Source organism: Pleurodeles waltl, chromosome 6 (assembly GCF_031143425.1).
Source record: "Pleurodeles waltl isolate 20211129_DDA chromosome 6, aPleWal1.hap1.20221129, whole genome shotgun sequence".
Taxonomy (NCBI): domain Eukaryota; kingdom Metazoa; phylum Chordata; class Amphibia; order Caudata; family Salamandridae; genus Pleurodeles; species Pleurodeles waltl.
In genome coordinates, this window is record NC_090445.1 from 1,600,593,096 (window position 1) to 1,600,610,896 (window position 17,801).

The 17,801-nt window shown below is 43.7% G+C and overlaps 1 protein-coding gene across 2 annotated transcripts in view; it reads right to left on the reverse strand.

The window, feature by feature from the left end:
- Positions 1-4,565: 4,565 nt before the first annotated feature.
- ENTPD2 (ectonucleoside triphosphate diphosphohydrolase 2) overlaps positions 4,566-17,801 on the reverse strand; it is a 184,774-nt gene continuing 171,538 nt past the window's right edge. For both annotated transcript variants that reach the window (XM_069241456.1, XM_069241455.1), the window contains 3 exons: positions 11,687-11,806; positions 9,934-10,068; positions 4,566-8,391 (listed from right to left, as the gene is read on the reverse strand). In XM_069241456.1, the coding sequence (XP_069097557.1) occupies positions 8,191-8,391; positions 9,934-10,068; positions 11,687-11,806 (456 nt within the window). In that variant the 3' untranslated portion in view covers positions 4,566-8,190. The remainder of the gene's footprint in view (positions 8,392-9,933; positions 10,069-11,686; positions 11,807-17,801) is intronic.

The window sequence follows — 17,801 nt, forward strand, 5'->3', positions numbered from 1 at the left end:
GCACCGCTATATGGTTATAAATTTATGTTCACCTGCTTTGCATAGGGAAAGTGGCTCATACCATTAAGGATGTGCACCATATGTAATTCTAGGAACAAGATGGGAGGGGCAATCTTTTTTGCCTTGCCGCTTTTTCTAATTATTTGGGATCTTTTCGTTCTTACTCTAGATACCATCAAAAAAGTTGGCAGTTTCACAGGACTTAAATTACTTAACATTTATTCATTTACATTGTCCGGACTATCTTAGATACACCACAAGTGCAACCCAGGAAGAAGATCAAGAGAACAAAGATCCTTGTATTTCTTATTTTTAATAAATCTCATTGAAAAACGCAGTTCATACCGGCGGCATTGTTAAAACAACATTCTTTATCGGCATTATGCATTCAATTACAGGGAATAAAAGTCAAGACAATTTGACAGATCGGTCAGACACAGTCAATGGGCAATTTCGCTACATTAGAAAGGCTTTAGGCATCAATCATCAATTTTGGAAATTTGCGATATCCAGTAGGAAGTGTAGCCAAATCTAATGCCGAAATATCCTTGCCAACTTCGATTTAACTGAAGCAATGAGCCATACCATTCCAGTGTTAAAGAATAACAACTTTGAACCAGAGATAGTTGGAAAAGGATGTGGCTCCACAGAAATGTATGCCCTCCTATGTCGCCTCTCGAGTTTAATGTCCGATGGTACACAGCATCTAGCCTCTAAGCACACAGCAAGCCTTGTGATATTGCAGTCACCAAAGTGTCATAAAATTCAATATTTATTATCTTGCAGAAAATAAACTTCAGATGGCCACAGTCCTGGAAGTTTCCAGAGCAACTGGGAACAATAGTTTCTAGCAACATAGAAACAAGGTTAATTCTAAACTGTAAAAGATTTGTGAGCTAGGTGGACATGCAAAATGGCAGAGGTCACCAGAAGTAGCATAACATGTTGCATTCTCTTTGATATTTACATACTACATAATTCACAAGGAAACCATCAAGGAACATGGGTTATGTTGTAGGAATCCATCTTCCACATCGGGTAGCTGTATCATACAAAAAGATATGTATTACAATGGGAAACAAAATCAAGGAGGACAAAGAAGTGTTGCAGAAGCTTACCTGCATCACAAAACACTATAATTAGAAACACAACCAATAAAAAAGCCCAGTCTGAATATAGCCTTCAAAAGTCATTACAACCCCTTGCTTGGATGTTTCAATCACTTAACAGTCAGCCATGCCAGGAAGGTCTGTGTTGTCCCATACTCTTAACACCTGGAAAGTAAAGAATCTCCTCTCAGAAGTAGAAAACTAGGTTTTAAAATTACATATTACACTCCTATACTGAGGTTAGAATGTCCATTCCTCAAAGTCTTGTAGACATATATGGTGACAAAGAACCGCCAACCATTTAGGACTACTGAGCTCAGCATTTTATAAGCTCCTCTGTATGGCCAGGGGGCTAATTGCACTTTGGCTACTGGTGACACTTTACCAAGCCCAGTGGTGTGGGTGTGGGTGTGGGTGTGGGTGTGGGTGTGGGTGTGGGTGTGTGTGTGTGTGTGTGTGTGTGTGTGTGTCCTTTCCCTATAAAGAGCGGCTCAGTGTAACTCACAATATATATGGGTGCTACCTACAGAAAATATCTTCTTAACCCAAACCAGAAGCACAACTCTAGTGGAGAAAAATCTAGCTTCCCTGAACCAATTTTAGGTTTGAATATTCCCCAAAGCAGACATCCTCTTTTATAAATGGTTCAATATTTAGGGGTTACTTATTTTTATGCCCTTAGCACAAAGAAAAAAGTAGACCCATGCAACAGTATGGGCACACGTATGAGTGTGTATAGTTTTCCACATCTGGGCCATGGCAAAACAAAAAGCGAAGGGTCAAACCCTTTCGTATCAGTTTTTGGTGTAAAGACGGGAAGATGTACATTGGTCCTCATTCATCATGGTGGTAGGCCAAGACACATACCAGAAAACTTACGAATTCAAGCATTGTAAAGCGGAAATCCCACAAATCCAAAACTAACAGCCTTTTATGGAATACAAGGTAGAAATAACTGCTGGTGGTGCACACAGAGTTTAATTGCCCAGAAATACAGCAGTTAAAGCTTTAGGAATTTAGCATGGGCTATTTCAGGGCCATACTGGTGATTTCTTTGGACTGAGACTAACATCAAAGACAGTGGTCGACAGGAGCTGCATTTTCTAAAGGCTTTGGAACACCCATAAGTGCTGCTTCCCAAGTCACTTGAGACAAACCAGCAAGGTCCAGAGATGTTTAAAATCCCATAACAATCTAGTGGCCAAACAGTTAGACAAAGCTTCTAAAACTGACATCTAATACATCGAGGCATAGAAGTGCAACCAATCTACAAATAGTAAATACCCTTCTGTGTGCCTGAGTCAGTTCATCTAAACCCTAACTTCATCTATGTCGTATGGAACCAAATCACCACTGTGTTTGTAGTAGTTTTGTTTAAATCAAGTTACAGTGCAAGAAGTCTGATTAGTAGAGGACCTCCTGTGCCTAACTAGAATTACCTCTAAGAGCAAACTCTCTATTCCCCAGCATGTCATGGCCCAACCAAGTCAGCCAATCTTGTGTTCTAGCTGTATGTTTTATATTAAGGACAGTAAAAATCCAGTTAGATATTGCACTCTGTTGGAGTTTTCACACCTCATCGGCAGTATATTAGGCCTTGGAGGGAGATATGCTTAACTATCTCTGCATACTTGTTCCAGCTCAAGGAAGTCAATCTAAAGTTGTATGTATACCATTCCTGTTGATAATATTTATATAGACTTAATATACCTATGCGGTGTGATTCTTATGTATCTCCTAAGTGAAGGTAACATTAAAGGCTATACCTGACCAGGCTCTCACTTTCTACAGCCACATGCAGGTTCACAGAGTCTAGGGGTGGCCTGCCTAAACTTCCTAACTGGAGAGAATTTTGGTTAAAAAATATATATATATTCAAGGAAGACCCTATGAATTGAATTATGTTTAGAACACAATAGCAGTACATAAAACGAATACATCTTATAGAGAAGCAAGGCACATAACCAATAGTGTTATGTTAGCACCATAAAAACCAATAGACTTCTTGTAGACAATATGTGTCTTCTCCGAAGTTAATAATTACGTGAACTATTGCTTCGGCCACTGTTAACAAGTACAGCTATTCAAGATGTGTATCAATCGAAAGCATATAGCATCAATTAATTTGAGAAAAAGCAAACATCCTTCTTCTGCATCTGTTATACCTTTCAGTAATTGAAGTTTCCAGGTTTTTTATGTGAACAGGATTCATTTTCAAATTTTAGAATGTGCACTGTGAAACGTGAGCAAACTACATCTCTAGTAGCAAAACTATGAAGAGGTCTGGATAAATACCCTTTGTGAGACCCGGACATCTTTGTCAATGCTTAGCAAATTCTTCAAAACCCTAAATCATTCAACTTTTCACTGAAAACCAATGTAATTTCCTTTGGAAGGCCATGACATGGTGTACTGTCCAGCACCATGACAGGGACAGTTGCTACTGTGCTGATGTCTATGAATATTCCTGGTGAATCTAATTTAAATTAAATATTCCACATGTAAATCAGTAATCCTTAACCTTCCAGGGACAGTTGATTTAACTTATAGTGGCACAGTTTTAATTTACTAGGAACATTTCATGGAAACATTTTGTTTATACTACTCTCACACAGATCAGAAGAATAATGTAGCAAAACTGTCAAAAAACACCTATAAGCATCATTTACTTTAATGACATTATACTCATCTCATGGTTGTGAAGCAGGAGTAGTGTCTGTAGTGTTTTTCATTTGCCAAATTGGGTGATGCCTGTGTTCAAGAGAAGCAAGTTGTTTCTTACTTGTAGCCCTACCAGCATCTTTCGTTTCAGCCCAGTGGTCAGTTCAGTAAGACACATTAAACAAAATTAGGTGTCTTGAATCATGATTTTTGATACACTAGATGATCTCGGCACTGATAGAGGTCATTCAATAGTCAGTATAAGAGTGAGGATTTAAAATGTGATGACCCAACAAACATTGTGCTTTTAGAATAACAGATATGCAGTCCTGCAAAAAACACTATGGGAATTTTATAAGCGTAAATTCTCCATTTTCGACGTGGCTTAAAAAGATCCAATGTCAAAAGATAATTTCAAGACTTCCCACCCAAAATTCTCAGTTTTGGTTGCCTCTTAAGTTCTTCAAGAGTAAAAGATATGAGCACTACTGAAAACCTCTTCTCAGTACATTACGCATAAATCCAAAATGTACTTCGTATCCCAGCAGTCAAACCTGCCCCGCACCAATGCAGACACCTTGAAAAAAAAAGTACTAGCTCCTTTATATCACCATCTCTTTGCGTATAACCACAATATACATGATCAATAATGCTTGTGTGCACTTCTTTGTTAAAGATAAAGGTGCTGTGTGCACTTAAGGGTTAGTGGTGCGAGGATAAACCATAACCTGTGCTAGTTTGTGCCCTTCAACTGGTTGCCTAACCTAGTTTGAAAAAAATAAATATGCTGTCAAGTAGAAGAGAAAAAAAATCTTTATTTTGAAACCAGTTATTCTCAGTAGTAGGTCTATAAACCTACTAAGCCAGAAATAAAGATAAAGCCTTTACAGAGACGTGTGTATAGTACTTTACACCACAAAACAGTGTTGTCAGATTTGTCCAGTTTAAATCCTTTGCATAGTAATTCATTACATATTACAGTTTGTTGTATTTAGTATGAAGAGCCGGACCAATGCTAAAAAGATTTTAAGACAATTTTTCTGTTCCTCCTGTTCCCTTCTGTCAACTCCTTGCTCCAATTATAAAAGTGTAACTTATTTTCTTTAAAACTTGTAGGGCAATTTATTCAAATCCACTGACTCTGTACTATAAAACTAAAAAAAGAGTAAAATTAAATGTGCATGTAAAGCACTCGTGTCATCTATGGTGAATTCAACATGAAAATCAATGTTGTGAACCTAAATGTGTATCTGATTTGACCCACTTGTGTGTCATATCAGTAGAAGAAATAAAAGTAAAAGTGACAATCCTGAAGATAAACGTTGCATTTCTGTATAAACTACTCCTTGTGCGGACAATGTCCATGTGATCGAGTCTTTCCAAAAGTAGTGTCTGTCTACTATGGGTCTAAATACAGTGCACGTGAAGCACACTTTCCGGATGAAGCCAGTGTTCTCCTTAAGCACCAACTATTCACTGTGCGCATACTGTAAATATGACAAAGTATCCCAAATTCAGACAGACACTACAAAGATGTGGAAGGTGGCATGCTGATGCAGTTAAAAAAAACAAAAACATTTTCAGACATCATTTAAAAGCAAATTTTCAATCTATATCCAATTCTGTTCAAATGGGTGGATTCGTGTAGGCATGTGGTGAGTTATTATTTTATTTTTTTACAAAGTACATGAAGTAAACAAAAACATTCGACTTTAAAATGTGTCAAGCACCAATGTGCTGGCAAAATTTGCATGGACACTACATTATGTGCGTATGGATATTTTGAGACAATGGCTCAAGCAACTGAAAACCTAGACAGAACTTTAGTCAGTCGTAACCTCACCTCACATTAGCTACCTTTGTAGTGTAGCGTAGTGTGATGGCCACACAGATCAAACCATGAAGACATTTCTTTGAAGCCTCATGGAATGGCCAACACTTGTTGGCCAGCAAAATCAATCTACAGAGTGTGGATCATCAGAACACATGGCAAAGCAAGCCCATGGTCAAAAATGCTGTAAGCCATGAATAAGTTCTATAAAATTAAAGCACCAGCATAAAGAAACTACAGTGGCACATGGCACATATGGATGAATGAGCTTCCTTGTTGATGACACAGTGATCGTTTATTCTGCATCTTCCTCACCTCTTTCCATAGCATTAGGGACTCTTCTGCAATGCCCTTGTTTAATTGTAGTCAATCACATAAAATAAAAGTTAGCCATAGGTGTATAATTGCCACTATGATCAATATTTTTGTCTACATAACCGGCTTTAAAATGTTTACTGAAGAAGTCTTCCTGCACATGGCTGTAAACTTGTTGCCTAGTTTCAGCTGCATTAGGTGAACACGGATACAATTGGACTGTAATTCGTTGATGTAAGCCTCTCAATGGTGCTGGGATGGAACTACTAATATTAATGGTGATAAAAAGTATATAGTATGCACTACCTGCTAAGAAGTGGTCGTGGTCGTCGCTTGAAACAATCTTCTCCTTTATTTCTGGATAGCAAATTGGTGTAAAGTTTAGAAAGAAATTCAGCAATCGAAAACAATATGGCCACTAACTCATGCAAGTTGGGATGAAGCTAGTATTTACAAACATTTTTCCATTATTCAATTGGGTCTGTGGCCAAAAGCCACAGCTGTCCCAGCAACAGCTTTACAAGTGTATTGGGTGACGTTCATGGTTCGATATCATCAGCTGTTAAATGACCATAGAGCCCTTTAAGCAAAAATGCTGAAATCGTTTGGGAACTTTAGTGGCTGTAGATCAAATTGTATCTGTAGTTGCTGTAGTTGTAACAGAAGTTACATTGTAACTACGTATTGCCGTAGAGACCCCTTTGGCAGATGCCATGGGTCGAGTACCTGATGAACCAGTGGTAGGAGACGGGAGTTAGAAAAGGGATCAAAACTTATTCCAGACCTAACAGTCAAGACATTATCTGCAACCACATGAATGTCAACATCAGTCAGTAAACTTTTGTGCCACAGCTTCAGGTCCCATATGCCAGAGATGCGCAAATGCCACATATGATGGACGATGAAATACACAAGAGATGCCACATGCAGAATGTAATGAGTATGCAACATGCAGTTTGTAAGGGGCGTGGTGCTCAAATATGTGGGTGTGCTTTTACGTTAGGGGCACAAACCATCCTATAAGACTTAGTGCTGCCAGTAGCCCAGCATAGCAGGGTGGGCAGGTAACTGCAAGACAGGTGTATCCAAGTAGTCTTCTAACAGATATCAGAATCACCCTGCTCCAGTGGAGCCGACACTAGTTTTGCTTGCGCCGCCGCCAAATGCATGGAGTTGTTTATTTTACAAGAGCGTCACATATAATTTGTAAGAGTGTTCTAATTCTTTAAGCCTCAGCTTTCAGGATTTCCTGCTATATAAAGCAATGGACCACATGATTAGCAGAGATCTACAGTGATGTCCATGTCATGAAAAGTAACTTAATTCCCCAGAGATTTTAGGTAAAAAGCACTTTGCTTTCTGGGACTCCGGATACACACCTATAATGGAAACATCAAACCAACAGGTTCAGCAAGACTAGTGTTTCTGGCTTGAGAGCCCGGACAGGTTGAAGATGGCGGCACTGGTGCCATCCAGTGGTAGAAAACTCTTCGGCTCCACCAGCATCTCCATGTTTCTCATGTGAGTTAGGAATAACTATGTTCCATTTATGAGGATGTGCTCAAAGCAAGGAAGACTGTGTATGCTCAAGTGTCGGCTGTTAATCATAAAGTGAACAATGCCCGTATCCCTGCACAAGAAAAAGGTCGAATTGTCGGATCCAAAATATTTGGTTTTTTATTTTAAACAAATGTGCCTCTTAAGTTACAAGAGTTACACATTCGGTGTGTCTATATGTAACATAGGTTCCTTAATATTTTTGTTGTGTCTAATTGCAAAGGTATCATAGTGGTCAATGCTGGAAGGTGCTCCTTGCAAAGGGCCTGATGTAGAGTTTGGCAGATGTGTTACTCTGTCAGAAATACGACAGATATCCCACTCACCTTATTACAAGCCTACTATATCCTATGGCACTTGCAATAAGGCAGACGGGATATGCATCACGTTTGTGATGGAGTAATCGTTTGCGAAACTCTAAATCAGGTCTAAAGTTTTCTAATACGGAGTTTCCACTAAATAGTGCCTTTAAAGTGTATAAAGCAATGACCCTCCACCTCGTCCATCAAGTTTACCCATCATCCCCCCCAACACAAATCATTTTAAAACAAATAACTCTGGTAAGTTCATCAAGAATGCGGCAATGTGGCATAATTAAGAGCAGATGGGTCTCTATTTCCTCCACTCTAAGAGGCTCATCATGCAAGTGGAGGTTGAAGTGCTCAAGATCCTTCCACTCTGTGTCTGGTTTGAGCCCCATCTTGCAGTACTCCCTTCTCAGATAGTTTGGTCCTTGCCAGAGCGGAAAAGACAGAAGAGCATCACCAGGGCGGACAACATGATGGCAACGAAGAGCAGGATGAGTACCACCCAGGAGTTGTAGTCAGTGCCCTTGCGGACGCCGAGGTCTTCTGCTGGGATCATATTGGTGAGGTTCAGCATGTAGCCCAGCGCCCAGCCAATCGAGGTGTCCCCAGCCTGAAGGAAAAGAGAAATGTCAACCAACTAGCAAATACCACCAATCGCCGAAGAGAGTCGCGCCAACATGTCAATTGCAGCAGGTGCGAACGCAACATGAGACTACGGTCTGGTCCATTTCAATACAAAGATGTTGCAAGTGACATTACAGAAACTAAATAGGTAGCCCGAAGCAGTCACTTCGAATCCCGAGTTGGTGTTATTAACAGACATACCATGTAAAACTGTACGTTGATTATGCACCCTCCAGTGAGCATCTCAGGACCCCTTTGAGATACTTCCACTGATCAGCTGCACAGCTGTGCTCTCAGAACCCAGTTTTGCACTGCTCTGATGTCAGATCTTTGAATAACTCGTTTGGGGTGGGGCCCTCCCTTTCCTTCCAGCACCTCTCCGTCCCCAAAAGCCCCCTCTCCCCCGCACTCCATGCAGGAAATTGGAGGGATGTCAATGTCCAGGTTTTTGATCAACAGAGCACAGACTAATATTTCCAGGAGCAGCAGACCTTATATTCTGACAAACAATAGCCATCTCGTCAGCACTGCTACCGCATTCTATAAGCTTTGTAAGTCTATGCACAAGACAAGAGTAGATATTTGGATTTCTATCTCCAAGTGTACTAGCAGTGTCATGGTTTTGCACAGTTTTTCAGAGTAATAAGAACCTAGCCAGTGCAGCAAACTTAGGTTTTTGCCAAACGAGGATCAACATCTACTCTGCAGCATTACTAAACAGTACTCCAGAAAGTGCACCTGGTACATTACAGTTTACTTAGCATTCTGGAGATGTATGCTTGGAAAATATGGCAACAGAGTTGAAGAATTCAGCCTAAGACAAGAGGATTTTGGGCATTACAAGCTAAGCTGTTGACCTCAGGGTCTTCGCCCTTGTACCACTTACTTCCACTGGAGAGGTTACCTTAACCAATAAAAAAAAGCTGCACAGTAGCCAAGGAGGTAAGTCAATGGGTAGAACTTCCCCCTCAGAGCCTGCACTTCTTGGGTTGGTGACAAAAGTCTTCTAGTGGTGGTATCAAGCTGCAGCCAATGTTCTGATCAGCTTTGGCCCATCCATACAATGAGCATTAACTTAGGTTTAATAAGGACGGGCACAAGCTGGAATTTATTTAATCAGCCTTCATGAGGGTTGGTTGGAAGTTTGATTAAGAGGGGGCATTGAATTCGGATGGCTCATCGCAGCAGAGTTGGGAGTTAGAGACGGAACAGGTATGTGTTGTACAATTAAAAGAAACGTGATTTATTGATTATCACAGAGCAGGTTGCAGTAAGGAAAATTAGGATCAGAACTAGGGCCTTCCACTACAGAGTTAATTCTTTTATCCCTAGAAAAATCTTCCTCCTCGGGTTTCTAAGGTTGCAACGCCAAGAGGAGCCAAGGCTCAGTGATGTGATCAGGCAATACATCAGGTAAGCAGTCTTGTAGCACAAAGCACATGTGTTTTCCAATTGTTTTATAAATAAATTGAGTCAGCCAGATACATTAAAAAATAGTTTTTTGCATCTAAGTAGTGAATGAACAAACCTTCTTCTCGAACTTGATGTTGGGGAAAGTCCTGTTGTCAAATTTATAACCATTCACGGTCAGGACGTAGACAAAGATTGCAGATGTGCAGTAGTCTGGTAGCAACGACTCTAGGTGTGGTGCTTTCGCCTTGAGCTGCAGAGGGTGGGCGGTAAGATGAAAGACACAAAAGAGAAAACAAGCATTCTTCAGTGGGTTTCCAACAGTAGGTGCTTCCACCCTCCCATCACAAGCAATGCCCTCACAAACAGGTTGAATACCTCACAAACAGGTTGAATACCACTCACAAAAGGAAGTGTTCTCCAGTGCAGGGCTCAAGAACAGCAGCAGGTCATTTAATACTTCACAGTTCTTCTTTATCTCACATGTGGACAAGTAGAAGGTTCTGCTTAAAGGCTCTAAGTGCTAGCCGTTACTTAGAAAGGTTTCAACAGGAAATTACAGAGCGCAAAATCACAAATTTAGGGAGACAGCCAGACCAAACACAAATACAAGGTAGGGTTTAAAGAACCTGCAGTGGGGGGCTGGGCGGTCAGCCATGCATCAATTGTGTGCTTTTTCTGCTAGCACTTTCTGAATCTATGAACAAAACAAACATTTCTGAAGGATTTGGGGCCACATGTACGAAGATCAGGTTTTGTGACTCGCAAATTGCGTGACTTAGCGATACGCAATTTGCAAGCCACAAAACCTGATGTACAACAGTGTGAATGACAGTGTTTGTGATTCGCAATGGGGTCGCAAATGACCTACCTCATGAATATTCATGAGGTAGGTCACAATTTGGGACCCCATTGGGAATAGCGGCCCTCACAGGGATGGTGGCATGCTGGGGCCAGCAGACCACCATGTCTGAGACTGCTTTTAAATAAAGCAGTCTTCTTTTTTTTTTTAAATGCAACCCATTTTCCTTAAAGGGGACCGCTGCCTGCTCTAAAAGGGGAAGGGGTTCCATGGGGACCCCTTCCCTGTCACGAATGGGTTAGCATCAATTCGAGGCTGGCGCTAACTGCGATTGTTTTGTGACCGCATTCACTGTCACAAAACAATCATACATCGGACTGCGACTCACAATTAGGAAGGGGACGCCCTTCATAATTGCGACTCGGCAAATAGATTACTGAATCACAAAAATAGGTCTGTACATACCAAAATGCTTTTATTCTAGTCACAAGCAGCCCGATTCTGTGAATCGGGCCATTTGCAATGAGAAAAAAGGTACGTACATGTGGCCCTTGGTCTTAAGTAGTGAGAGTACACACACCCTTCAGTGTTATTGAGAGACACCTTTAGTTGCACCTTTTAAGTATTGTGGAATCAACAGTTCAATGGTGAAAGACCATACAAACTGGCCAACCACATTCCCCCACTGCAAAACATTTCATGTTAAACTCTAAGCAATTTGGGGGAGTGATTCAATGTCTAGAGCATTCCATTGTGAAGGAGTCAACCCTGGGGGACTTTATTCCTTCAGGAGACTACTGAATTTCTAAATCCCTGCAAGGACTATGTTTGGAGTGAGAGATACCTCTGGATCCCAGCTTGAATGAGTTATTGGAAAATGCAGTGATCTTGAAACATGCAAACCCCTCACAAGGCTCAATAATATAGTTCCAAGTTCAGAACTGGCTCAGAATAAGACGGACTCACACAAGGAGTGTACAGTCTCAATTAATACCAAGGATTGCAGTTGTTATCGTGGGCCAATTGCTGGTGGCACTTCTCACATCATTTTTGCTCTTCAGACACTGACCTTGCTCCAATCTGTGCTGCAAATTTCTTCACTGGTGGCATTAAGATCTGCTATAGAGTTCACTGGCATTTCCATGACGGTCCGGATGAAGTCCACTGTGTAGAAGAAGGCTGAGAAGGCCTGAGCCAGACAGAAAGATAGATGGGGCCAAGAGAGGGATTGATGGAGATATATAAAGGGAAGTGGTCAATTAAAATGTTTTATTAGTTCATACTGTAAAACTGAATAACTCTGAACCCACCAGCCTAAGCAGTTCCCTGTTCAGCCTTCCCCACAGTGAATAAGAGCACAAGAGATCCTAGGCTAAGCCAGGTGTCATTCCACATACTAGAAGAAAAGGTTTGTGCCAAATATCATGCAAGCGTAAACAAATGCAGGCACACTGAGACAATACAATGACCCCCAAAACAGTCTAGGAAGAGAGAAACAAATCTGGAGTAGGAGCAAAGGCTGATTTGTGGGAGATGAGTCAATCTCCCAGCAGCGCTCATGTGGCAGCATCTACAACATGTATTGCATCGGTGCGAGGCCAATCACAGACGTGATACAGCCGTGGTACATAAAGCACAACAGTCTCTAGGCGCAGCTTGGGAAGACCGGCTCCAGCACCATGGTTTCTTTTCTCATTGTGTCTCTTCAAACACTCTACGATACACAGCCCACTTACAGAAGGGGTGAGGGCTGCAGGCGGTGAAATGTCCAGTACCCAAGGTTCGTATAGGCTCCCATTATTATGGGCAGTAATGAGTGTTAATGTGTCAGTTCATTTCTGCACTTGAAAGGCTATATCTGCCCCGTCTAGAATTGTCTTCAAGGAGGGAAAACATAAGAAAATCAGAAACTGAATTGTAGTTTGCTTTTTACAAGGCTGCTAAGTGCCACAATATTGCAATAACATCAGCCATGTGTGGTTTTGCAGCTAACAGCACATTGCTCTCTGGGGCTGGTAGACTTGTTTTTGAGAGTCATTATGGGAACAAAATCCTAACGTAATTTTTTTTTTGCCAAATCTTTTTATTGATTTTATCCATTTAACAGTGCTTCGGTTACTATTATATAGTTCTACAGCAGTAATTCCACAAGTCAAATACAAAACACGGATTACAATTTGCATATTTGAGGTCTATCGGGATAGACCAGTAACTGATTTGTAACGAAACAAGTTAACAATATAGGCATCGGGTAATCCCATCTCCAACAAGTTTGGAGTCCGCTCAACTCTAATATAAGTGAAGACGTACATGTAAGCGGTTATTAATACGTATACAGGAGCATCAACTGTAGGGGGAAAAAAAAAAAGTGTTGCATAATACCTATAAAACAACTAACAAAACGTTGGAGCCCATCCCCAATCCCCCAAATCCGCCGAGCCCAAGGGACTCCACACAAAATTACATTTCCACAGCCACATTTGCAAATAGAGCAGAACAAGAACATGAATGAAATAAGGAGCGTACAGGAGCAACAGATGCTTAGAGGAGAAACATACAAATAAATGACCTGGTAACAGTGGGGTGCCGCAGTATAACTAAGCAGGCGCTAGCACATTACCTACTGCCATTAGATCATCAACAGTTGCGACTTGATCCTCCCCTGCAACTGAGTCAACATCTCATCCCAACTGGCTGAAAGAGGATACGTTCGCAAGCCCATCGCATCCTTGTGCCGCAGTGCAGCCCCCTCCGCCTCCGTCCATATCATAAAGGAGCGCTTTCAAGCTAGTACTGTTGGGGGCACAGAGTCCTTCCACTGCTTGGTAATTAGACTCTTAGCTGTCAAAAGACCCGAATCTAGGAATCTTGTAGATGCCTTATGTTTTTTGGCTCTCGGGAAAAGACCTAAGAGGCAGGAGCCACTATCTGACAACAGCGGGTGCGATGTAAACCTGGATAAGGATGTTGTGACTTCATACCAAAAAATGCTTAAGGAGGGGCAAGCCCAGAACATGTGGAGAAAGTCCACCCCAAGTTCAATGCATCGAGGACAAGCGGAATCCATTTGATTAAAATACCTGTTAATACGGGCTGGTGTGAGATAAGCCCTATGGAGTATATAAAATTGAATAAGACGAAATCTAGCATTACGGGGGACACTAGTGTGGCTGGACAGCGCTCCGGACCATGTTACTTCAGTGAAGGGTTTCTCAAAATCGCCCTCACAATTAGTCTGCAATGTAGTGAGGGCACCCGCTGTGAGTCTCCTAAGCGCATCCGTGAACCATTGAATCAAATGTCTACCTTGTCCCATAACTTGTAGGTATTGCACCAGTAAGTGAATAGGGGGTTCAGAGGACATGTCTCCCCATTCGCACAACAGTGCATGCAGCAGCGAGTTGTACAAAAATAAATTGTCCCATCAGCAGCCCAGTCTCCAGCGAGAGCTCCATAAACCCAATCAAACCACCCTCCCTGTATAGATCTCCTAAAGTGTGGATGTCAGCCGCATGCCAGGGACCCAATTCCATCGTGGTCATAAGTCACGTGCCGCGCTGTGTACCTAGCAACGCCAGTGATGGAACGTAGGGAACGGTATCTCTTGTGAGGCACAGGGATCTCCGGTAGCAGCGATGAGCTACATTCAGCAGGCGCTCCGCAGGGGGACGCAATCTAGTGAGAGGGTGGAAGAGATGTGCAATCCGGATTAGTGTTCAGGGTGGAGAAGTGGTTGCAGTGTCAGTCAGTTGCAGGTTCGCTAGCCAATGCGCCACCCACTGGAGCTGAGAGGCCAGGTAATAGTGTTCCATATTCGGAACCGAGAGGCCGCCTCAGGAAAGGGGTAAATAAAGCTTTTTCAACACCACCCTACAGCGGACCAGATTCCAGACAAACTCCTGTATTCTAGGCTCCAAATCACAAAAGAAAACAGCTGAAACATAATGAGGCAAATTGGAGAAGTAGTATAGAAGGTGAGGGAGAACTACCATTTTCAAGAGGACGATCATACCAGCCACCGAGAGCGGCAAAGTCTGCCAGAAGGTCATCTGTGATCGAATGGAGGAAACTGCTCTACGGAGATTGCCATCGTGCAAGTCTCTCTCTCTGTGGAATATCTGTATGCCCAGATAGCGGAACGAGTTTGGCTGCCAGGGGACATCTATGCCAGAGATTCGCAACCTCGGGTCAGACCGCCCTGGATCAAAAGGGAAGAAGCATGACTTTGCCCAGTTGACACGGAAGCCGGAAAAAGCAGCAAAGCGGTGCAAGATGTCTGCAATGTCAGGTGGAACATTATCAATATCCCGGACGTATAAAAGGAGGTCGCCTGCATATATAGATATGATATGCAGGCCATCACCCAATGGGATACCCCAGTTCTGCCTGGCCCTGGGGAACTCCACCGCCAGAGGTTCCATCGCCAGAGAAAACAGCAACAGGTAGAGGGATTAGCCCTGCCTGGTACCCCTGCCCACCTCTATCAGTTCAGACATATATGTGCCGACCTTAACCCTACAGGGTGGCCGAGTATATAACAGTTGGGTCAAGCGCAGGAAGTACGGGCCCATCCCAAAGCGACACAATGAATCAAATAAGTAGGACCACTCCAAGGAGTCAAAGGCCTTCTCTAGATCAAGGACCAGGCATCCCGCACGAGGACAATCACATGTTGAATATTGCATAACTCAAAAAAGGCGCCGGATATTGCTCAAAGTGCCCCGTGAAGGTACAAAACAGTTTTGTTATGAGTGCACCAGCTGTGGGACCAAAGGTGCCAACCGAGTCGCCAGAATCTTGGCCAGAATTTTATAGTCCGTATTAAGCATCGCCAACTGCCTATAGGAGTCAAGTTCAGATGGATCCCTGCCCGGCTTAGGGAGCGACACCAACGGCGCCTCGCGCTGAGAAGCCGGCAATGCCACCTCTCGCAGTGCCTGCTCATAAAGAGAACGAAGACGGGGCGCAAGCGTTGCGGAGAAAGACTTATAGAACTCAGACGCGAGTCCATCCGGGTCGGGGGTCCTGCTGGCTGACAGGGCCCGTATGCCCTCGCACATCTCCTCCAAAGCCCGGGGTGCCTCCAGCTCTGCCCACTGATCATCTGACAATCGGGGCAGGGTGAGTGCCAAAAAAAAACAGCTCTTGTCTCCCGGTCATCTACTATCGTGGACCAATAGAGTGGCCGATAGTATTCAGTAATACCAAGCCAGCAATTTGCCCTAACGGTCCGCCAGAGCATGGGTGCGAGCCGAGTGAGCTGCATAGTTTAAGCAGCGCAGTGTTTCTAATAATCAGATGCGTTCTGTTCTAGCCTCAGATAACTGCTGCGAAGCGAGCGCAGAGTGAGATTGCCTGCGTTTGTATCCCATCAGGGATCTCTCCACTCTAGTCAAGTCACTCTCGATAGATTTCTGCAAACTTCATTGCATGCCCATGCAGTGGACCCTGATAAATACCTTAAATGCCTCCCATTCGACTGGCTCAGAGGACTCTGTGCCCATATTATGGTAAAAATACTCAGGGATTGCCTTGTCCAACGAGGACCTAAATGGCGCATCCTCCAGGAGCTCTGGACGGAACCTCCAAATGGGGATGGCAAGGCGGGGCGAGTCCCATCCCAGATGCAGTAGTTGTGGATTGAGGTCCAAGTGGGTGCGACCCAAGTAGTCAGACCACTGTACCGCAGAATATAAATTAGCAGCGCACACCAGCCTGTCAAGACAGACATGTAAACAAAGCAGCGCTGAGTTGAACGAGTATTTCTTGGTAGCGGGGTGGCGTTGTCGCCACACATCCACCATCCGCCAATGGCGAAGCCAGTCGTGCAGCCCCACTGCAGCCGTGACTGTGGGAGCAGTGGGCAATGGCGGGAAGGAGCGATCCAGTAAGGGGTCCAGAACACAGTGAAATCTCCCCCCAATGACCAGGGGAGGTCGCTCCAACGCACCAGAAGGGGAGAGAGTGCGCAAAAGAAAGAGGCTTGGTCGGTATTCGGGCGTATATAGATCCCAACAGGATAGCACAGTCAGCAAGGCATCCGCGCAACAGTACGTAGCGCCCCTGATCGTCTACAGTATAATCGTCAACTACAAATGGGGTACCCGGTCTCACCCAGATAAGTGCTCCCCTGGCATAAGAGGAGAAACGTGTTGCGTAAAGCTGCCCACGCCAGCGCCGTAGTAATCAAACCACTTCCGGTTGCGCCAGATGAGTCTCCTGCAAGAAAGCTATGTGTATTGAATGCCTCTTGAGATATGAATAGATGGAATATCTGTGGGCTGACAAGTGTATACCACGCACATTCCATGTAAGGAATTTAAAAGGGTGGATCAGTAAGTGGACAAAAGGACGGTGGCCAGCTCGAGGGATAGGAAGAGCGGATTGTAAGACAGCGGTGTCCCAGGAAGAGGGCAGGCAGGGCGGGCATAGGCTCCACACAAAACTTGGCAAGAACAACTGGGGATCAACAACAGGTTCCATATTAACATGAGTGAATGCCTAAAGGGCGGAGGAACAACAGGTGTCTGTCCAAACCAGGTAACGTGCTTATAAGGCACAAACAATTTGGGTGTAAAGAAAAGGGAGGGAGTCCCCTCTAGCGGGAGTGTGAGGTAGATGAGGCGCCAGTGAAGCGGTAGTACTCAGGACATAACCCTGACCCCAGCATGAAAGCGGGGAAGCAGTTACGGCGGAGCGCAGCATATAGCGTAAAGGACACATAGTGGCACAACGCCCAGCGGTCTCTCAGGCAGTCACATAGCATATCTGTGGCAGGCAGCGAACCAGCACAGCCGATGTTTGACACAGACACTAACTGATGTACAGTGAAATACGAGGTCTGTGGGTGAGTTCAAAGTAGTTCATCAGCTGTCTGAGGTGTCACCTCGGGCAGCAGGATGAACCAAGGTCAGAGGATGTCTCAAGGGAGTAGCCCACATCACCAACAGAATCTGCTTCACCATCCGAAGTCACTGAGAGGACGCCAATGGCTGCTGCGGTTTGCAACGCACAACGAAGTTCCTGTATAATTTGTTCCAGATCGGGGGCGCATCGCACCTCCCCCAACACAGCCACTCTTCTTGCGGTTCTGATGTCTACGGGGCTGTAGATTCCGAGTGACTGGCTCTGTCATGGCGGGATCACGTCGATTGACCAGTTCTGAAGATTCCAGCCAGTCCTAC